This window comes from Bos grunniens, chromosome 1 (genome assembly GCF_055505025.1).
Source record: "Bos grunniens cultivar Pamir isolate PY7600 chromosome 1, Bosgru_T2T1.0, whole genome shotgun sequence".
In the NCBI taxonomy this organism is placed as follows: domain Eukaryota; kingdom Metazoa; phylum Chordata; class Mammalia; order Artiodactyla; family Bovidae; genus Bos; species Bos grunniens.
Window position 1 is genome coordinate 82251553 of NC_141165.1, and position 17379 is coordinate 82268931.

Sequence of the window (17379 nt, forward strand, 5' to 3'; positions counted from 1 at the left end):
TGTGCCAGTGTTTCAACACTGTTCTGCATCTTTTATTATCATTACATTTGCAGAGATTTTTATCTGTTGCTGCTGACAAACCCATTTGGCTTTGTACTCAATTACATGTAATTAGTCTTTTCTTCATGAACAAAAGATCAGGTGTCCTATTAATTCAATCCAAGATGCTACGGTAAGGTTGGCTGGACCCAATGATGTCTATTGAACCAAACATCAGACTTCTGACAGATGCTCATAGTAACAAGATTTTTTTTCAAACAATCAAATGCTTTTACTCCTGCCCACACAAAGTAGAGAAAGAAAATGCATTTTAACAGCTTAGAGATTTATAATTTTCTATTAAAAAGCATGACTACAATTTAAAGCCTTCTCTGATATTTTTACCTCAATCCACACTCAGAAAAGGTAAAAATAAAAGTAACCTGTTTTCACTGGAAAAATTTTAATTAAAATATAGGGGGGAGGTATCAGAAAAAAGTATATTAGTCAAAAAAACTGGCAAAATTGGAATAAAGTCTATAGCTCAATTAATAGTACTTACCAATGTTAATTTCCTGGATTTGATAATTGTAGTGTTGTTACATAAAGTGGTGCCCATTAGGGGAAGCTGGGTGAAGTGTACACTGGAATTTCCTATGTTATTCTGTAATTTCTCCAAAGTCTAACATTATTTCAAAAGGAAATATTAAAAGATACTTAGGTAGATAGACAATGATCTACAGAAACTTTTACACATATGCATAAGGACACATTAATTCATTTGTTTCATCTTTTGTTGAGGGCTTACTATGTATTAATGATCATTCTAGATTCTAGATCAAAACAAAATCTCTTCACTCAGGAAAATTATATTCTCCTGGGAAGAAGATAAAAAATAAACAGCAACAATATACATTTTAGGTCATCATAGGAGCTATAAATAGAAAAAAAACTGGGGTAGCAGAACAGAAAGGTAAAGGTGAAATGTTTAATTTTATTAAGGATGGCCAGGGAGGCTTCTTCAACATCTACAAGATATATTTTAGCAGCACTGTTTGTAATTGCCTTAAAATATAAATGCCTATTATCCATCAAAAAGAGAATGGATAAATGTACTTTGGTATGTTCATGCAATGGGATACTTTACAAAAATTAAAATGAATGATATAAAGCAAATATATCACCATATATGCATTGGATGACCATGATATTGGGAGGAAAATACAAAAAATTATATATGATAATGTTACTCTTAAAAAAGTTTAAAACCATGCAAAACAATGTCATGAATGATGTATACAATATATGCATCATGTATATATGAAAAATGTACTTGTAAACCTACATGGAAATAAACAAAAAAAAAGTCAAATTCAGGATAGTTGTTATACCTGGTACTGAAGGGGAAAAGTAGACTCCACCATTTCGAAAGAGCATACTGGGGCTTCAGATGTAATGATGTTTTTAACTAAATGTCAAGCCAAGGGTTGGGTATCCAAATGAATTTATTAAGTCTTATTATTTTGTATATTTAAGCTCCTTTTAATACCAACCTGTCAATTAATGTATGCAGTAGTTTATTTGAATAAAATATAAGATATTTTAAATTTGTGAACTTAGTTTCTAAAAGTATGTGACCAAACGCAGTACCTTCAGTGTGTGTGTCATGCATAATGCCATTATGCCCATAAATACACACATATATAATACACACACATCTGTTTGTGTATGCTGCTGCTGCTGCTAAGTCACTTCAGTCATGTCCAACTCTGTGCGACCCCATAGACGGCAGCCCACCAGGCTCCCCTGTCCCTGGGATTCTCCAGGCAAGAACACTGGAGTGGGTTGCCATTTCCTTCTCCAATGCATGAAACTGAAAAGTGAAAGTGAAGTCGCTTAATCGTGTCCGACTCTTAGCGACCCCATGGACTGCAGCTTACTAGGCTCCTCCATCCATGGGATTTTCCAGGCAAGAGTACTGGAGTGGGGTGCCATTGCCTTCTCCACTGTTCGTGTATAAATGTATATATTTACATGTGGTTATAGATCTACATTAGCCATTGACACAGCATTTGGAGAGAAAGCACTTTCAACTATTTTTCTAGAAAAATAGTAAGTGTTTCTGTTAATGGACTCCACACTTTCACCTCTCTGCCATTGCTCTATGATAAATGTCATGCATTCACAGGACAGCTGTCTGGGTTACAGTTGCATCCTATTAAACTGAGTATGGCTATTTGGCTCACTTGAATCTATCTTCATAAATTTATAATTTTTCAATCTTTTTTTAAGTTGGGTAGCTGGTGCTGACAGAGGATATTAATGCTTTCATCTCCAGCCACCTCATCTTATAGAAAAAGAAACCAGATCAAGGGATACCTCAGAGACAGCAGGGGGTGACACAACTAAGTAACATCCTTGATTCTTTCCCTCTATACTTGTAGCTTCACTAAATTTGCATTCAAGTTGAGATGCAATAAATGGAAATTATACATGGAGAGGGGAGCATCCTTATTCATCTGGACTCAGGGAAAATCTTAAATCATTTAAAGAATGCATTTCCACAAACACAAACCAACAATGCAAAACACAATAAGTAAATCAACTCCTCAGCAGAAAATGGGCTGAAATTCTCTATAATAAGATCTTTCCTTTATTGTAATTCATATTTTGTAACATGTAACATTAAGTAAACAAAGAATAATTTAGAAGGGGTGGATAGGAGCATTTTCACACCCTAGGGATCATAGAACTTTCCTCAGATCTGTATTTTTCCCTGGTGGCTCAGATGGTAAAGAATCTACCCAAAGTGCAAGAGATCTGGTTTCAATCCCTGGATTAGAAAGATGCCTTAGAGAAGGGAATGGCTACCCCACTCCAGTATTCTTTACTGGAGAATTCTATGAACAGAGGAGCCTGGTGGACTACAGTCCATGGGGTCGCAAAGAGTCGGACATGACTGAGCAACTAACACTTTCACCATAAAATATCAAGCTTTTAGATTACCTTATTCAGTTGGACAGAATGTCAATCTGACCACAGGTGAAAGAAAGAAAGAAAGTGAAAGAAAGTCTGACCAAAAAGACCACATCTATCAGAAGGCAACTCAATTGGGTATAGATTTAATGAGCATTTACTATGTGACCAGTGACCAGTAATAAAGATCTAGCAGTGAATACAGACAAACTTTGGGAAACAATATAATGTCCTACATATTTTTAGAATAATAGGAATTTCCTCCCCAGGTACCTATATATGATTATGCAGAAACCGAAAGGTACCATGAGAGTGGTCATTCCTGACTCTGAGGCTTATATTAAAAATGCTTCTTAAATGCAATTACACTCTGTCAGACTTTGATGATTTGGTAATTATCAAGCTTGTCAGCCCTATAGTTAAATTAGTTAAACACTATTTCCAGAGATGTCATCAATAATCTTTTAATACTTGGATTTCATTTCAAAAAATTGTAAACAAAATTGCAGTTCAGTACTGATATTTATCATCTTATTATCATATAAACTGCAAAATATAATATTTTAATATAGTTTTCTTTTTAAATCAATAAATTTGGCCTCAGTCAAGATAAAATAACATGTAATATACAAATGTATATATTCAATATTTACTTTGAGAAGTAATTCTTGTCTTCCAGAAATGATGTTCTAAGACTTATCATGGTATTTTTACTATTTGGTTCTAGGATTAAAACACTACCTTGAGCTGGAAGGTAGCCTTGTTTCTGTGAATACTTAACATCGTTCTGACTACAAACAATGGAATGAGAGGAAATTCTTGTCCACTGAGCAGTCAGAACTCCTTCAAGCCTCCTACCTTCTTATTGAATACATAAGCTCTATACATTACTGTCTCTTTGCTATAAGAATCATACCAAAAAGGACAAAGGAAAAGACAACTAGCTTACTAGTAGTTGAACAGTTCCAAAGGCAGCCTGGCCATGCTTTAGGTCTAAGAGACACTAAGCCATACATCTGATTGTAATTGGATTGCATGAAGCTAATGTTCCTTACTGTAGTCGCTGTTTTCGTCCTTGGTCCCATCGATGGTACCATCTGGGTGCATCTGCAGGAAATATCCCTGCTGGCTGAATAACCGTGTCACAATTCCTTTCAGCTGGGGTTCTGCAAAACAAAATGAAATGATTATTCAAGTTTTTATTTGGTTTGCAAAAATGCACACTTGCAAATTATCAAAAACATCCCCTAAGTCAATGCATAAATGCCAATGGTTTAAATACTGAAGTAACTATTTGGAAAGGAGGAATTTTGGTAACATAGCTTTACTTTTTCTTCTTTCTAAAGGCAGATCCATAATATTCTGCAACAGTAAACCAAATGTAAATGAATAAAAGTGAAAGTGAAAGTCACTCGTCGTGTCTGACTCTTTGTGACCCCATGGTCTATACAGTCCATGGAATTCTCTAGGCCAGAATACTGGAGTGAGTAGCTTTTCCCATCTCCGGGGGATCTTCACAACCCAGGGATCGAACCCAGGTCTCCCACACTGCAGGCTGATTCTTTTACCAGCTGAGCCACAAAGGAAGCCTAAATGAATAAAAGCTAATTATGATCAGGGAAATACAGAGGTGTGCTAAAAAGTGAGTTATTCTTCTCCCTTGTGTGTCTAGTGTCTGGCTTCAATATACCACCAAGCTTGTGGTCCCATTCCAGAATACTGTTCAGACCAAACTGCCAGTGTAATTCCTAAGCTTTCAGCAGTCATAATCGGCTCCTGGAAGACTTCTATTTCTGCTGAATGATAACTATCTATCAGAAACCCCTGGTTTTAAAATTCTAATCAAATTCAGTCTTGGATGAGATCCATAGAATAAAGTTAAACCCTCCATGGCCATGAGATGTCACTGGAAAGTATGTGGAAACAGATTTCACCTTCAGTAAATACATCACCAGAGTAAGACCCAATACCATGTAAGTCATTTTTCCAGTACAAAAAATAAATAAATAAAAATCAAGCCATACATATTTCTGTAAATATTTCAAATTAGATGTGGTCTTTGGCTTTTAAAATTCCCTACACCCTAATACCATCAAACTGATCTTTGTATAACACATTTGAATTTTTGTATACCCACTAACCATAAATATTTAAAGCTTTCTCACTGTGGTACTAGCTGCAGCAACAATCTATTTTCTACAATATCACTACCATCTTTATCTCTACTTTAGTGTTTGGTAAAAATTAGACTACTGCAGCACACTCATAGGGGGCTTCCCAGGTGGCTCAGTGGTAAAGAAGCCATCTGCCAATGCGGGAGATGCGGGTTTGATCCCTGGGTCAGGAAGATGCCCTGCAAAGGAAATGGCAACCTGCTTCAGTATTCTTGCCTGGAAAATCCCATGGACAGAGGAGCCTGGCAGGCTACAGTCCATGAGGTAGCAAAGAATCGGACAGGAATGAGCGATTGAGCACATACACACACAAACATGCACCATATTTACTGTCCTAATTATTCCATTAAAATTAGTAGTAAAAGAAAAATGCTGCTTCTGTTGACAAAAAAAATGAGGTAAGGATGGGACTCATATGATTGGTGATGTAGTTATGCATTATCTTCAAAAGAGCAATCAAAGAATTTCAACTGAGAGTCAGTTCCTTCACCAACTTATTAAATCAATAATAATTCAGATCTCTTTTGGGTGGGGGGGCAGGCAATATGCTAAATACTGTGTGTTAAACTAAACACACATATTGATGGTTGAATCTAAATAAGAGTTCCAGTTAAGGATTCAGTGCAACAAACTCTTTGGGAACGGACCTGCGCCCTACAACCATCATGTCTTTTACACCTACAACTAGATCGCACATACTTGGGAATGCGAGGCAATGCCTGTATAAACATATCTTCTCCAAAGCAGTCCTAAAAGTAGAAAAGATGCCCCTCCCAGAAAAAAAAAAAAAAACTGGTAATTATGAAGCAGGGTATTAAAGAGAACTAAACTGGAAAGTAGGCATTCTGATTGATAACTGTGTATTAACACTGTGGGTTAAATAAATTCAATATATTTAAAATGTGTAGGCATTACATAAACTGGGGCTCTGTAACAACCTAGAGGGGTGGGGTGGGGAAGAAGATGGCAGGGATATTCAAGAGGGTGGGGGACATAGGTATACCAATGGCTGATTCATGTGGATGTTTGGCAGAAACCAACACAATACTGTAAAGCAATCATCCTTCAATGAAAAATAAATAAATTTAATTAAAAAATAATCATTTGTATGCCTTAATTTCCTCACCAATAAAATCTGGAAGGTAAAGTAAGTGATTTTTAGGTCCCTTCTATGATTCTTTATTGATGTTGAGCAACTATGACTTAAAGTCTCTTTGACTTGAGAATCTTCTTCTCTAAAGAGTGCCAGAAATCAAACCACAGATTCATTCTGAATGTGTTGTCTCCATGCGTGCCCCCCCACCACCCCCAACAAGGGATATGTAGGAGAGCACATATTAATAGCTAGCTAACCTCAATGCAAAAATATATATTTGACCCCTACCACCTATCAAACACTACCAACCTTCTCAGGCTCAGTTCCAAATCACTTCCCCCAGGAAGACTTGGCTATTATTAAGTGTGAGTCACTTTTATAATCAGAGGAAATAAGAATGTCTGAGCTTCTTCCATAAGGCTAACTGGTTGACAGGTAAATGCTACTGAGGTACATTCAACTCTAGATTTGCACTCAGGAGACTCAGCTTTGAACCACAACTGCTGTGGGGTCTTGAGCAAGTCACTTAGTATCTGAGGCTATTCTCCTACCTGTATAACAGGAAAAAATAATTCTTATGCTATCTATCAACATTTAGAATTTCAGATGAATAAATAAATGTAATAGTGTGAAATGAAAAGCCTCATAATAATATAAACTCTAATTAAGGTCTAATTTTTCAACCCTGAAAATTGAGGAAACAGTTTAAGTGAGATAAAGGGAGCATTTTACTAATAGACTTACTAATAGTCTCCTGATTTGCATTTTAGTAAAATATTAATTGAGTTCTTAATGTCACTAAAGTAACCAAAAGACTAACAGCAGATGATAGAAAAGGACAGAAGGAAGGAAAGGGACAACTGTCTTATAATTCATATTTTATTTCTAATAAACTTGATCAGATCACGTTGAGAAGTCATGTTTTGGCTGGTAATGAGACGCATGGCAGCTGAATCATTAATGTCTGAAAATATTGGTTTTGTTTTTGTTTTTTTCCATGCTCCTCTTTCTGAAGTGGTAATTAAGCACTTCTTTTGCTTTGGTGAAGCTATCTCTTTTTTGGGACCCTGTGAATTCAGGTTAGTAACTCCTGTTCAAGATAATGAGCATTGAACTTGTACATCAACCTTGACTGCCCAGAAGCAGTGCCAGAACAAGGTCAGAGTCTGGGTTTTAATTATATGATGATTTATGAAAGTGAATGTTTTACACTATAGCTGTTTCAAAGGAGATCTGATCATCTATTAAACAAATGCTCTGAACCTAGGATGTGTCATAGAAAGCAGTATGGCCTGCCTGACAGGGCTATACCTTTATTATCATCAAACCCTATCAACCTTTCCAGGCTCAGTTCAAAATCACCTCTACCAGGAAGATGTGGCTGTCATAAGGGAGGATCACTTTTATAATTGGGGGAATAAAAGAAAGTGTTTTGTTGTATTTTAAAGAAAGAGGTTTAAAAATGAGACCATTTTTGGGGACATCTAACATTCTGGGTGCATTCAATAAACATGCTTTATATTTTTCAGACTATGCTTAGGGATCTAGCAAATCAGTAAGACCCATGCTGTCCTCAGGGAGCACCTAGTGTAATGCATGAAACATACATATATATAATACTAGTGCGGATAACTGTTAAACTATGAATGCAAGCAGAGTGACATGATACCATAAGGAGCAAGGGACTAATTCTCTCTTGAGGTTTGGTGAAGGCACCTCATCTGTCACTTGAAGAGTGAATGCACTTTCACAGGCAAAGAACCCAGAGGAAGAGCACTGCAGACAGACAATGGGTAAAGGGAAAACTAGCATGGCAGACTTTGGGAATGACACAGAATCTGGCCCAGGTATAACATATGGCAGAAGTTTCCAAACGCTGACATGTAAGTAACTGCCTATTCTCAACAAATGTTCATAGGTCAACAGTGAAATAAGAAAAATAAGGTCAATGGAATAAGTTTTATTAAGCTAATTTTATATTCAATTTATATGCTTCTCCTTGATTCTAAGATTCTGTTTTCCATTATATTTTCATTTTTTAATGAAATGATGGCTATATTATTAGACGGTGAGTAGACCATTTTATTAGTAGATGGGTTTGGTTTATTCCCTTTTGTACTCTGAAGTAGTGTAGCAAACACTGCTAGATTTTCTCCAAAATCCATTTCCTCTTTTTCCTGGGCACCCAGCTAGACCATATGTCCTAGCCTCGCTTGCAGTTCGGTTTGGCAGATGAATGAGTGTCATATGGAATGTTAAGTGGAAGTGATGTGTGCCATTTTCAGGCCAAGGCTTTTCAAAGCAAACATTCTCCTCCACATTTTCCCTTCCTTATTGCTGGCTGGATTTAAATGACAAAGCCCTAGAAGATGTCAATAAAATAGGAGAATTCTGGTGGAAAAAAAGACTACAGCCATCAGTAATATCCACCCTGGACAGTTAGGTGAATAAGAACTAGCAGTGGTTGTACATAGTGACTTCCTTCCTAAGAGAATATGAAAAGGGGATGGAGGATGGGAGGTTACATCACAGTGCAGAAATCTGACAAATAAAACGCTATCTCAGCCAGGGAGTCAGGGTTAAGGTCAACAGTCATGAAACATGCCGATAGCACCTATCCTTGATATGACGTGAATGGCACTTTGCCTCTGGGATCTTTCTCCCCAAAACCCATGACCCCAGTCTAATCATGAGGAAAACATCAAACAAATCTCAACTGAAGGATATTCTACAAAACAACTGACAAGTACCCCTTGAAACTGCCAAAAAATTAAAAGATTTAAAAAAAAAAGAAATTCTGAGAAAATGTCACAGCAAAGAGGAGCCTAAGGAGATACGACAACAAATGCAATGTGGTGTCCTTGATGTGACCCTGGAACTGAAAAAGGACATTAGGCAAAAGTTGAGGACATGTGAATAAAGTATGGACTTAAGTTAATCATAATGTATCAATACCAACTAATTGTCACAAGTATACCAAATGAATGTAAGATGTTCATATGGGAACTAGGTGTAGGATACATGGGAACTCTTTGTACTATTTTAATCTTTCTATAAATGCAAAAGCATTTTAAAATAAAAACTTTATTAAAAATGATCATTATAGCCACAAAAGCAAGTAAAAAATGTTACCTTCAAAGAGGTTGGTAAAAAATTAGGTAAAGCATAGGACCTCAAGTTTAGCACTGATTCCCTTCAGGATGACGTGGCAATATCCACAGAATGTTTGACTTCAAAGCCACTCAGAAAAGCTGATACCTGAAGGAGTTATCTAGACATTCCTGCTGCCTTAATGTGTGGTGCTATAAGGTTGTTAGCTAAGTATATACTTGAAATCAGAACACAGTCAGAGCCGAGGGAACCTGATCACAGATCTCAAATGAATACTAGATTGCAGGAATTAGAATGAATTTTTTTTGACTTGAAAAGGAACTTGGAAGCCAACCTTCATTCTTCAAAATACCTTCTTTCATTAACATCAAAGACAGAAAATAAAAACTGAGCCTCAGAGGGAAAATGTCTTGTCCAAGGTCATCCAGCCAACACATGGATGAGTTAGGATAAGACTCCTTTCCAATATACTGAATGAACATCAACATTTCCTTTCCAAAGAACATCCATGACATAATCTGTAGCTTGTGTGGGTTTCAGAACTGGGACTAGCCGGGGTTGGGTGGGTGAGGAGAGGAAAACAGAGAAGAAACGAGGAGGAAGGGGAGCACCTAGGTGTGCATCAGTCACATCAGTTATTGAAGTGTGGGAGTGACAAAGGAAAGGGGTTATGGGAAGCTGCAAGAAATATATATGTGTGTGTGTGTGTGTGTGTGTGTGTATGCATATATTTGATATTAACATATCTGTACACATACAAAACATGTCAATATAAAATATATATTACATATTGTTGTTTAGTCGCTAAGTCGTGTCCAACTCTTTGTGATCCCATGGACTGTAGCCCACCAGGCTCCTCTGTCCATGGGATTTTCCATTTCCTTCTCCAGGGGATCTTCCCAACCCAGGGATCAAACCCGTATCTCCTGCAATGGCAGGCAGATTTTTCACCATTGAGCCACCGAGGAAGCCCCATATATACATACATATAATACTAAAATTGGATGTGTTTATCTAGGGCCAGCCTGTTCAACATTTGCACCTAAACTTAGAGAAAGTGTCCCCATGTAAACTCCAATGTAAGATAAAAAATATAAGAGTGATCCCAATTTTTTTATGGAAGTCATATCCAGACAAGTAACAGTACTTATAATAATAATAATATAATATTATTGGCTGAACCCATCTACTTCCCACCAGGCATTTCCTCATGATTTTACTACAGTTGTATCTGATACTCACTACTGAACGTGTAAGGTACTTTTTCTCCTTGGTCAGGTGAGATGATCACGATTCACTTACCCAAGGTTATACAACTAGATTCTCCAGGCAAGAATACTGGAGTGGGTTACCATTTCCTTCTCCAGGGGATCTTCCTGACCCAGGGATCGAACCCAGGTCTCCCGCATTGGAGGCAGACGCTTTAACCTCTGAGCCACGAGGGAAGCCCAGTTAAGGAAGAGAGAGCCATTCTCCAGCTCTGTTGGGTCCCTTTAAGAAAGACACTGGTGAAATTGAAACATGTCCAGAGGAATAGGAGCCAAATAAAGAGGGTACAAAGGACTGTCACATGAAGAATGGCTGAATGAACAGTGGATATGCAGCCTGAACAAGGGAGGGCTCAGGGGACGTGAGAGCTGTCCCCACTTTCCTGAGAGCAGAAGTAGGAAGACAGAAGTAAGAAAAGGCCAATTTGTTCTGAGTAGCTCCACAGGGACAGACAGAACTAGGGCCAGTGGGTGAACATTATGGGGAGGCAGGTAAAAAAGGACCTTTCTGTAAACTGTATTCACAAAGAGAACAAGCTGTCTAAGGAAAACAGTGAGTTTGTTGGCCCTGGACAGAAGCAAACAGAGACAAGCAGAAAAAAAGCTACAGGTCAGGACAGCAACGAAGGGCACAGAGATCTCCGAAAGCTAAGGCATTCTGCGTGGCAGTGAGAGGTCCTTTCCAGGCCTGAGGTCCTGGAAAGCTTGAGATAAGCCAGATGGCGGTTAACACAAGCTCACATTTCTACTTCTTAGTGTGTGCTTAGAACAGGGAATTGAAAAGACTGTTGAACAAGCATCCTGCAATGGAGAGGTCTTTGTAAATGTTAAGCGTGCTTTGTGTGGTAATTTGATGGCTTTTTTTTTTTTTTTTTTAATCAGTCTCTGTGGGCTTACAAACAGACTCTCAGTATCAAGGTTTAATGTTGCCCATTTAAAGGAACTGAGATTGAAGAGGTTGTTAAATTGTGATTCTTGTCGAGTGCTTCTGGGCCTCATACTGCTGCAGATTTCAAAATTAGATTATCAGGGTTGGAAATTGTTCATAAACAGATATACTTCTGACAATCACAGCTAAAGGGTATAGACTAGGGCACATTTGCATACCATACATCAAAGCCCCAGACAAATCAGAGACTGATACAGGAATACACTGGAAAGAGGACAGAATTTATCTAGACTTTTGAAAACACTGCAAAAATGACAGTCACACTAAGCTGGGGGAATTTATTCAAAATATTTGTTTAGGAAAAAAAAGACACAGGCCTGAGACCCCCACATTCACTCAGGAGACTGCAGTGAATGAGGCAGAGATGCCATATCATGGGAAGTCACAGAACCAGCAGAATCTGTCTGCTCAGTGGGGTGAAGACTGCCATGTCTTGTCCTGAGTCCTCAGTCCTCTAGCAGGTCAAGTGAAGGTGACAGATGCCTTCAGCAGTTACCCTCTCTAAGACCACAGAAATCCCCTGTAACAATAATAACTGAAAGAGGACTCTATTTATAAATGCAAATCTATTTTCTCAACCAGCAGATACTAACAGCACATTTTATCCAAAAAACAAGTATGTACTGAGCACCAGACTTTCCAGTGGTTATTCTAGGTAGAGGGGATAACTAGTGATATGCTCATAAAACAGCTCTTGAAAAAAAAAAAATGCCCCAAACCTGATTTTCATGGGACTTATTTCTAAGGGGTCAATCTTCCCACCATGGCTGATTTACAACTATCATTTGACCTCACTGGATGCAGAGGTGAAGCAGATAAGATGCACATTCCAGGTTCCAGCATAGCGCTGAGTACAACAGAGCAAAAGCCATGAAGCTTACATTCCAACAGGGAAGACAAGATGGAAACAAACAATTCATATACAACAGTTTTCTGTTGTAAAGGTACCGTGACAAAATGAAGGCGATGGAAAAGGATGGAGGGTCCAGGAGATGAGAGTGTTACTGTGGACAGCACAGCTAGCGGCGGACTTGACCAATACCTGATGAAGAGAGGGGCTAAGAGCATCCAGAAACAGGGACGGGAAATGCAAAGTAATCCTAATGCTTGAAAAGACTGGGAACCAGCAGATGAGAGGCTCTCTGAAGATCCTCCTCTCGACCAGGAGCTGGCAAACTACAGCCCTGCTGCTGCCAATTCTGTAAATAAAGTTTTATTGGAACACAGCCCATGCTCCTTCATTCACACATTTGCCCCTGGCTACTTCTGTGCTACAACAACAGAGATGAGTACTTGCAACAGAGGTCCTACAGCCTGAAAAGCCTAAAATATTTACTAACAGGCTCCTTCCAGAAAAAGTTGGCCAACCCTTGCTTTAGACCCTGATGATGTAGTTTCTGCTGCCTGAAATGCACACCTCATCTGCTGCTTAGGCCCAGAACTGCTCCCCACCCCTTCAGGCTATCTTCCACTGGGCCTTCCCTGACACCCTGAGGCTAAATTAATCACTCCCTCAGGCACAGGCGAGGACTCCCCACACTGTCACAGCTGTTTGCTTATGCTCTGTCTCCGCTGCTGAACTAGGTTTAGCTCCTCGATGGCAAGGACCTTGAATGATTCACGACCCTGTCCCAACACCCAGCACAGAGCCAGGCACAGAGTAGGTACAGGGTGTTTGCACGTGGACAGAAAGGAGGTAAGTGATACCTGGGATTTTCCACTGTGAGGGTGACTTTTAGAGGAGCTCCTCATTTGTAAGAGAGCTGTGTAAAGCCTTTGAATACTTTCAGTGCCTTTCCTCCCCTTTTCAGTCTCAGCCCCTCCACCCTGAACACAGTCTGACAAGCACAGCAGCAGCCTCCATAAACTGAACAGACTCCAAAGCCCTGAGTTGCCTCCCACTTCAGCGGCAATCAAGTGACCTTGAGACAAGCAACTCTCAACCTTCATGCTGCCTCAAAGCTAAATGGAAAGAAAGGACACAGCTTTCCAAAGTATCCTCTTCACTAAAGCAGTCTGAGCTGGGAAGATGGGGAAGATCGGAGAAGCAGGGCAGGGAAATGCCCATCAGATGGGGTTTCTGTGCTGAGCCAATTTTATTCCTTGTACCATTAACCCTGTCCCTCCCAGTTTCCTCTCTAGAGGAAGATGCTCGTGAAAATTTAAAATAACTCAAATACTGCCTTCCAACACGCACTAGGTGCTGGGTACAAAGATGAGTAAGATGCAATTCCTGCCTTGACAGCACCCACAGCCTCGTCGCTGAGGCACACACACCATAAACCATAACCAGTGAACAAGGAAAGTGCTGTCCTAGAGAAACAAACAAAACGCCATGAAATCACAGAGCAGGGCTGCTAAGCTGACCTGGGGTGGTGGGATCTAGGACAAGAAGCAGTAAAGAAAGGCTTCAGAAGTTGAAGCAACATTTCAGACTTGGCCTTGAATAGGCAGGGAAGTTGTGCTTTGAGCAGTTATTAGCAGGAGGGCCAGCCCCACGTGACGCACAAGCTGAGCACATTCAGAGAGTGGGCAAGTGCACGAGAGAGCCCAGGGTATGAGGAAATATAAGGGTGCACACAGTGGCTGGAGGTGACAGAAGGGAAATATGGATCCAAGACACTTGAGGTTCTTAAGGTGCTAATAACATGTATTTTATCCTTTAAAACAATGAGCTCCAAACTCTTCTGAGCATATATCTCTATCTGTGAAATGTTAAATCTACAGCCTCCATATGAAAAGAAGCAGGGCCCTGTGAGGGCTTCTCAGGACAGAAACCATCCCCTGCAATGGACCTTTGCTTAACTTTTGTCTGCAGAAAAACTTTAGTCAAAGGAGAAATTTAATCAGAAAAATGAGAAAATACAGAAACAAAAAAAGCAGTCAAACAAGACCAAATAATCATAGCTTAGTCATTAAATAAAATCAAGGACTTTTAGTTCCTCATCAAGGACGATAGATAATTTTCGGAGCCATATATCCTTTGAGCTGTTTTGTAGACACTGAAATCCAGGTAGAAGAAGTTAACTACCTGATGACCAGGCTATAGCCATGATACAAGCTGCCACAGTTCTGAGAAATGGCCCCAGAGCAATGGGAACAAACCGACCCTGAAACCGAAGACTAACTGTACTTTGAACAGTCAAGAGGAGGCTGATAGACCACCACACGACTAATTTCAAGATGACTGTGGCTGTCAGAGCTGCCCGTGCTGTTTCTGCATATAGCCCCTCCCTCTGTCCATGCACCCCTGAAATTCCCCTTTAAAAAGCTCTTGTCCAGTGATTGTCAGGGGGAGTTGGCCTTTGGACATGAGTCTACTCTCCCTGCCAGATGCCAGCCTCCAAAATAAAGCAAACTTTCAAAACAAACTTATGGTTACTAAAATGGAAACAGGAGGGGGGAGGGATAAATCAGGAGATTACTATTAATATACACACATTACTATATATAAGGTAGATAACCATCCAGGGCCTAATGTATGTAGCACAGAGAACTCAACTCAGTGTTCTGTATTAACTTATACGGAAAAAGAACCTGAAAAAAAAAATGGATATATGTATAAGTGAGTCAATTTGCTGTATACCTGTAACTAACACTGTAAATCAACTATACTCAAATAAAATTTTAAAAAATCCAAAGATACAAATAAGATTAAAAAAAAAAAAGCAAACTTTCTTTTCCATAAATCTGGCCTCCTGCATATTGGCTTTCAAGTGACAAGTTGCTAGACCTGAGTTTTGGTAACACATGTATATATATTTATTATTTGTAAAGTACATGCAGGTACTACTACATACATTATACATATATTATAAATTAAAGCTCAAATGTTTAAAAAATACCAATACTAAAAACACACAAAAATAAAATATCCACATAATAAACGTTTGTCTTTTTCCACCCACTTTAGAGAAAGACAAACATCAGTAGTATGGAATCAGTCAATAAGGAAACTGAAGGATTTTAAGCCTGGGGATAAATTATGAGGGCAGTATTTTAGAAAGCCATGCTGGAGAACAACAGAGAAGGATGACTTAGAGTGCATGATGCTGTGATCCTAGAAGCCACACAGGAAGCCACTGACATATAGTGAAGCCTTAGGAAGGGAGCGGCAGTGAAGGTGGAGAGAAGTCAGCCTGAGGACTGTTGGTGCTTGCTGGGCTTTGGCTCTGGAAAACTGTATGACCTCTCCTTCTCCAAATAAGAATCTATCATTAGGCTTCTAAGGGAGCCCTGTGTCAGTGTAGAATACCATGGAATATCATGAAATATGAGGGTGGAAAAAGCTTAATATGAGCATTCCTAGGAACCCAAATGACTTCTTTGCCTTTCTAATGATTTGCATTCATGAAGGAGGGTTTGACTCTGGTCACCCTCACTGAGTCACAGCCCTTGGTCTTCCTTACACTATCATCCAAGGAAGGGGACCTGAAATGAGCCTCGTCTTCCAGGCAACTCAAGAATGAGCTCCAGAGAATGAAAATCATGAGATATTTCAAACAGGAAGGTAATCCTACAATCTGAAGATTTTAGAACCAGAACAGTCCTTCAAAATGATCTAATTCTAAGGATGAAGAAGCAGAACACAGAAGAGAGTAGAAACTCCATTACAGCTAATACCTTGAATTGGGGCTTTTTAACAGACCATGATCCTTCTGTGCTGTGTCCCTTTAAATAAAATCATTTTTTCATACCTCTCACAGGTGTCCTGGCCTTGTCCCAAATGAGCTGTGTGGTATCCAGAAAGCTATTTCATTTCTTTGTACACAGGCATACTTTGCTTCTGGCGAAATCGTTTGAATGACTAGGACCTATTTCTGAAGACTGTTCTGAGGAATTATGAATATATACTGTACCAGTGGGAAGTGGGAGGGAAGTTCAAGAGGGAGGGGACATATGTATACCTACGGCTGATTCATGCTGATGCATAGCAGAAACCAACACAGTATTGCAAAGCAATTATCCTTCAATTAAAAATAAATAAATTTGTTAATAAAGAATATACATTGCACCAGTGGAATGCAGGGACAATACAGGGGTGTGGGAATGGGAGGCACAGACAATTTGGTGTAAGACAGGCTCAAGGATGTATTGTACCACACAAGGAATATAATCAATATTTTGTAATAACTTTAAATGGAAAGTAATCTTTAAAAACTGTAATAATTTTTTTAATGTTTTAAAAAAGAATACACATCGTAATTTGTTCAACAACCTGCAAGTAGCCTTGATTGTGTAGTAGATTTAACTCTCAAGATAGAATTAATGTGGTTTGGAAGCCCCATATTAGGAGCAGTAGCAATGGGCAAATTCTCCTGAGTTTCATTCACTGATAACAATTGCCAAGCATTTACCGCATACCAGGGGCTTTCCAGGCAGTGCTAGTGATAAATAACCCGCCTGTAAATGCAGGAGACAGAAGAGACGCAGGTTTGATCCCTGGGTCAGGAAAATCCCCTGGAGGAGGGCATAGCCACCCACTCCAGTTTCTTGCCTGGAGAATTCCATGGACAGAGGAGCCTGGTAGGCTACAGTCCTTGGGGTTGCAAAGAGTCGGGCACAACTGACGGGACTTAGCACACACACACTCACGCATACCACATACCAAGTGGTATTTGCCTGGACTATCTCTTTGAATTCTCAAAAAATAATTGAAGGCAGATATTGGGCCTTTTTTTAGATTAGGAAACTGAGGCTTACAGAGGTTAAATCACTTGTTCTAAATCACAGAGGTAATAAATATCAGAACCAGGGGTCGAAGCCAGAACCCTCTGCTCTGTACACCTTCTCCCTGCTAATCAGTTGTCTTTTGATGAAATCTAC

At 39.3% G+C, this 17379-nt stretch overlaps 1 protein-coding gene across 10 annotated transcripts in view; it reads right to left on the reverse strand.

Annotated features, from left to right (window-relative positions):
- The window catches only part of FGF12 (fibroblast growth factor 12), a 618054-nt gene that overhangs the window by 232122 nt on the left and 368553 nt on the right, over window positions 1-17379 (reverse strand). For all 10 annotated transcript variants that reach the window (XM_086319645.1, XM_086319636.1, XM_086319676.1 and 7 more), the window contains one exon: window positions 4011-4121. In XM_086319645.1, the coding sequence (XP_086175771.1) occupies window positions 4011-4121 (111 nt within the window). The remainder of the gene's footprint in view (window positions 1-4010; window positions 4122-17379) is intronic.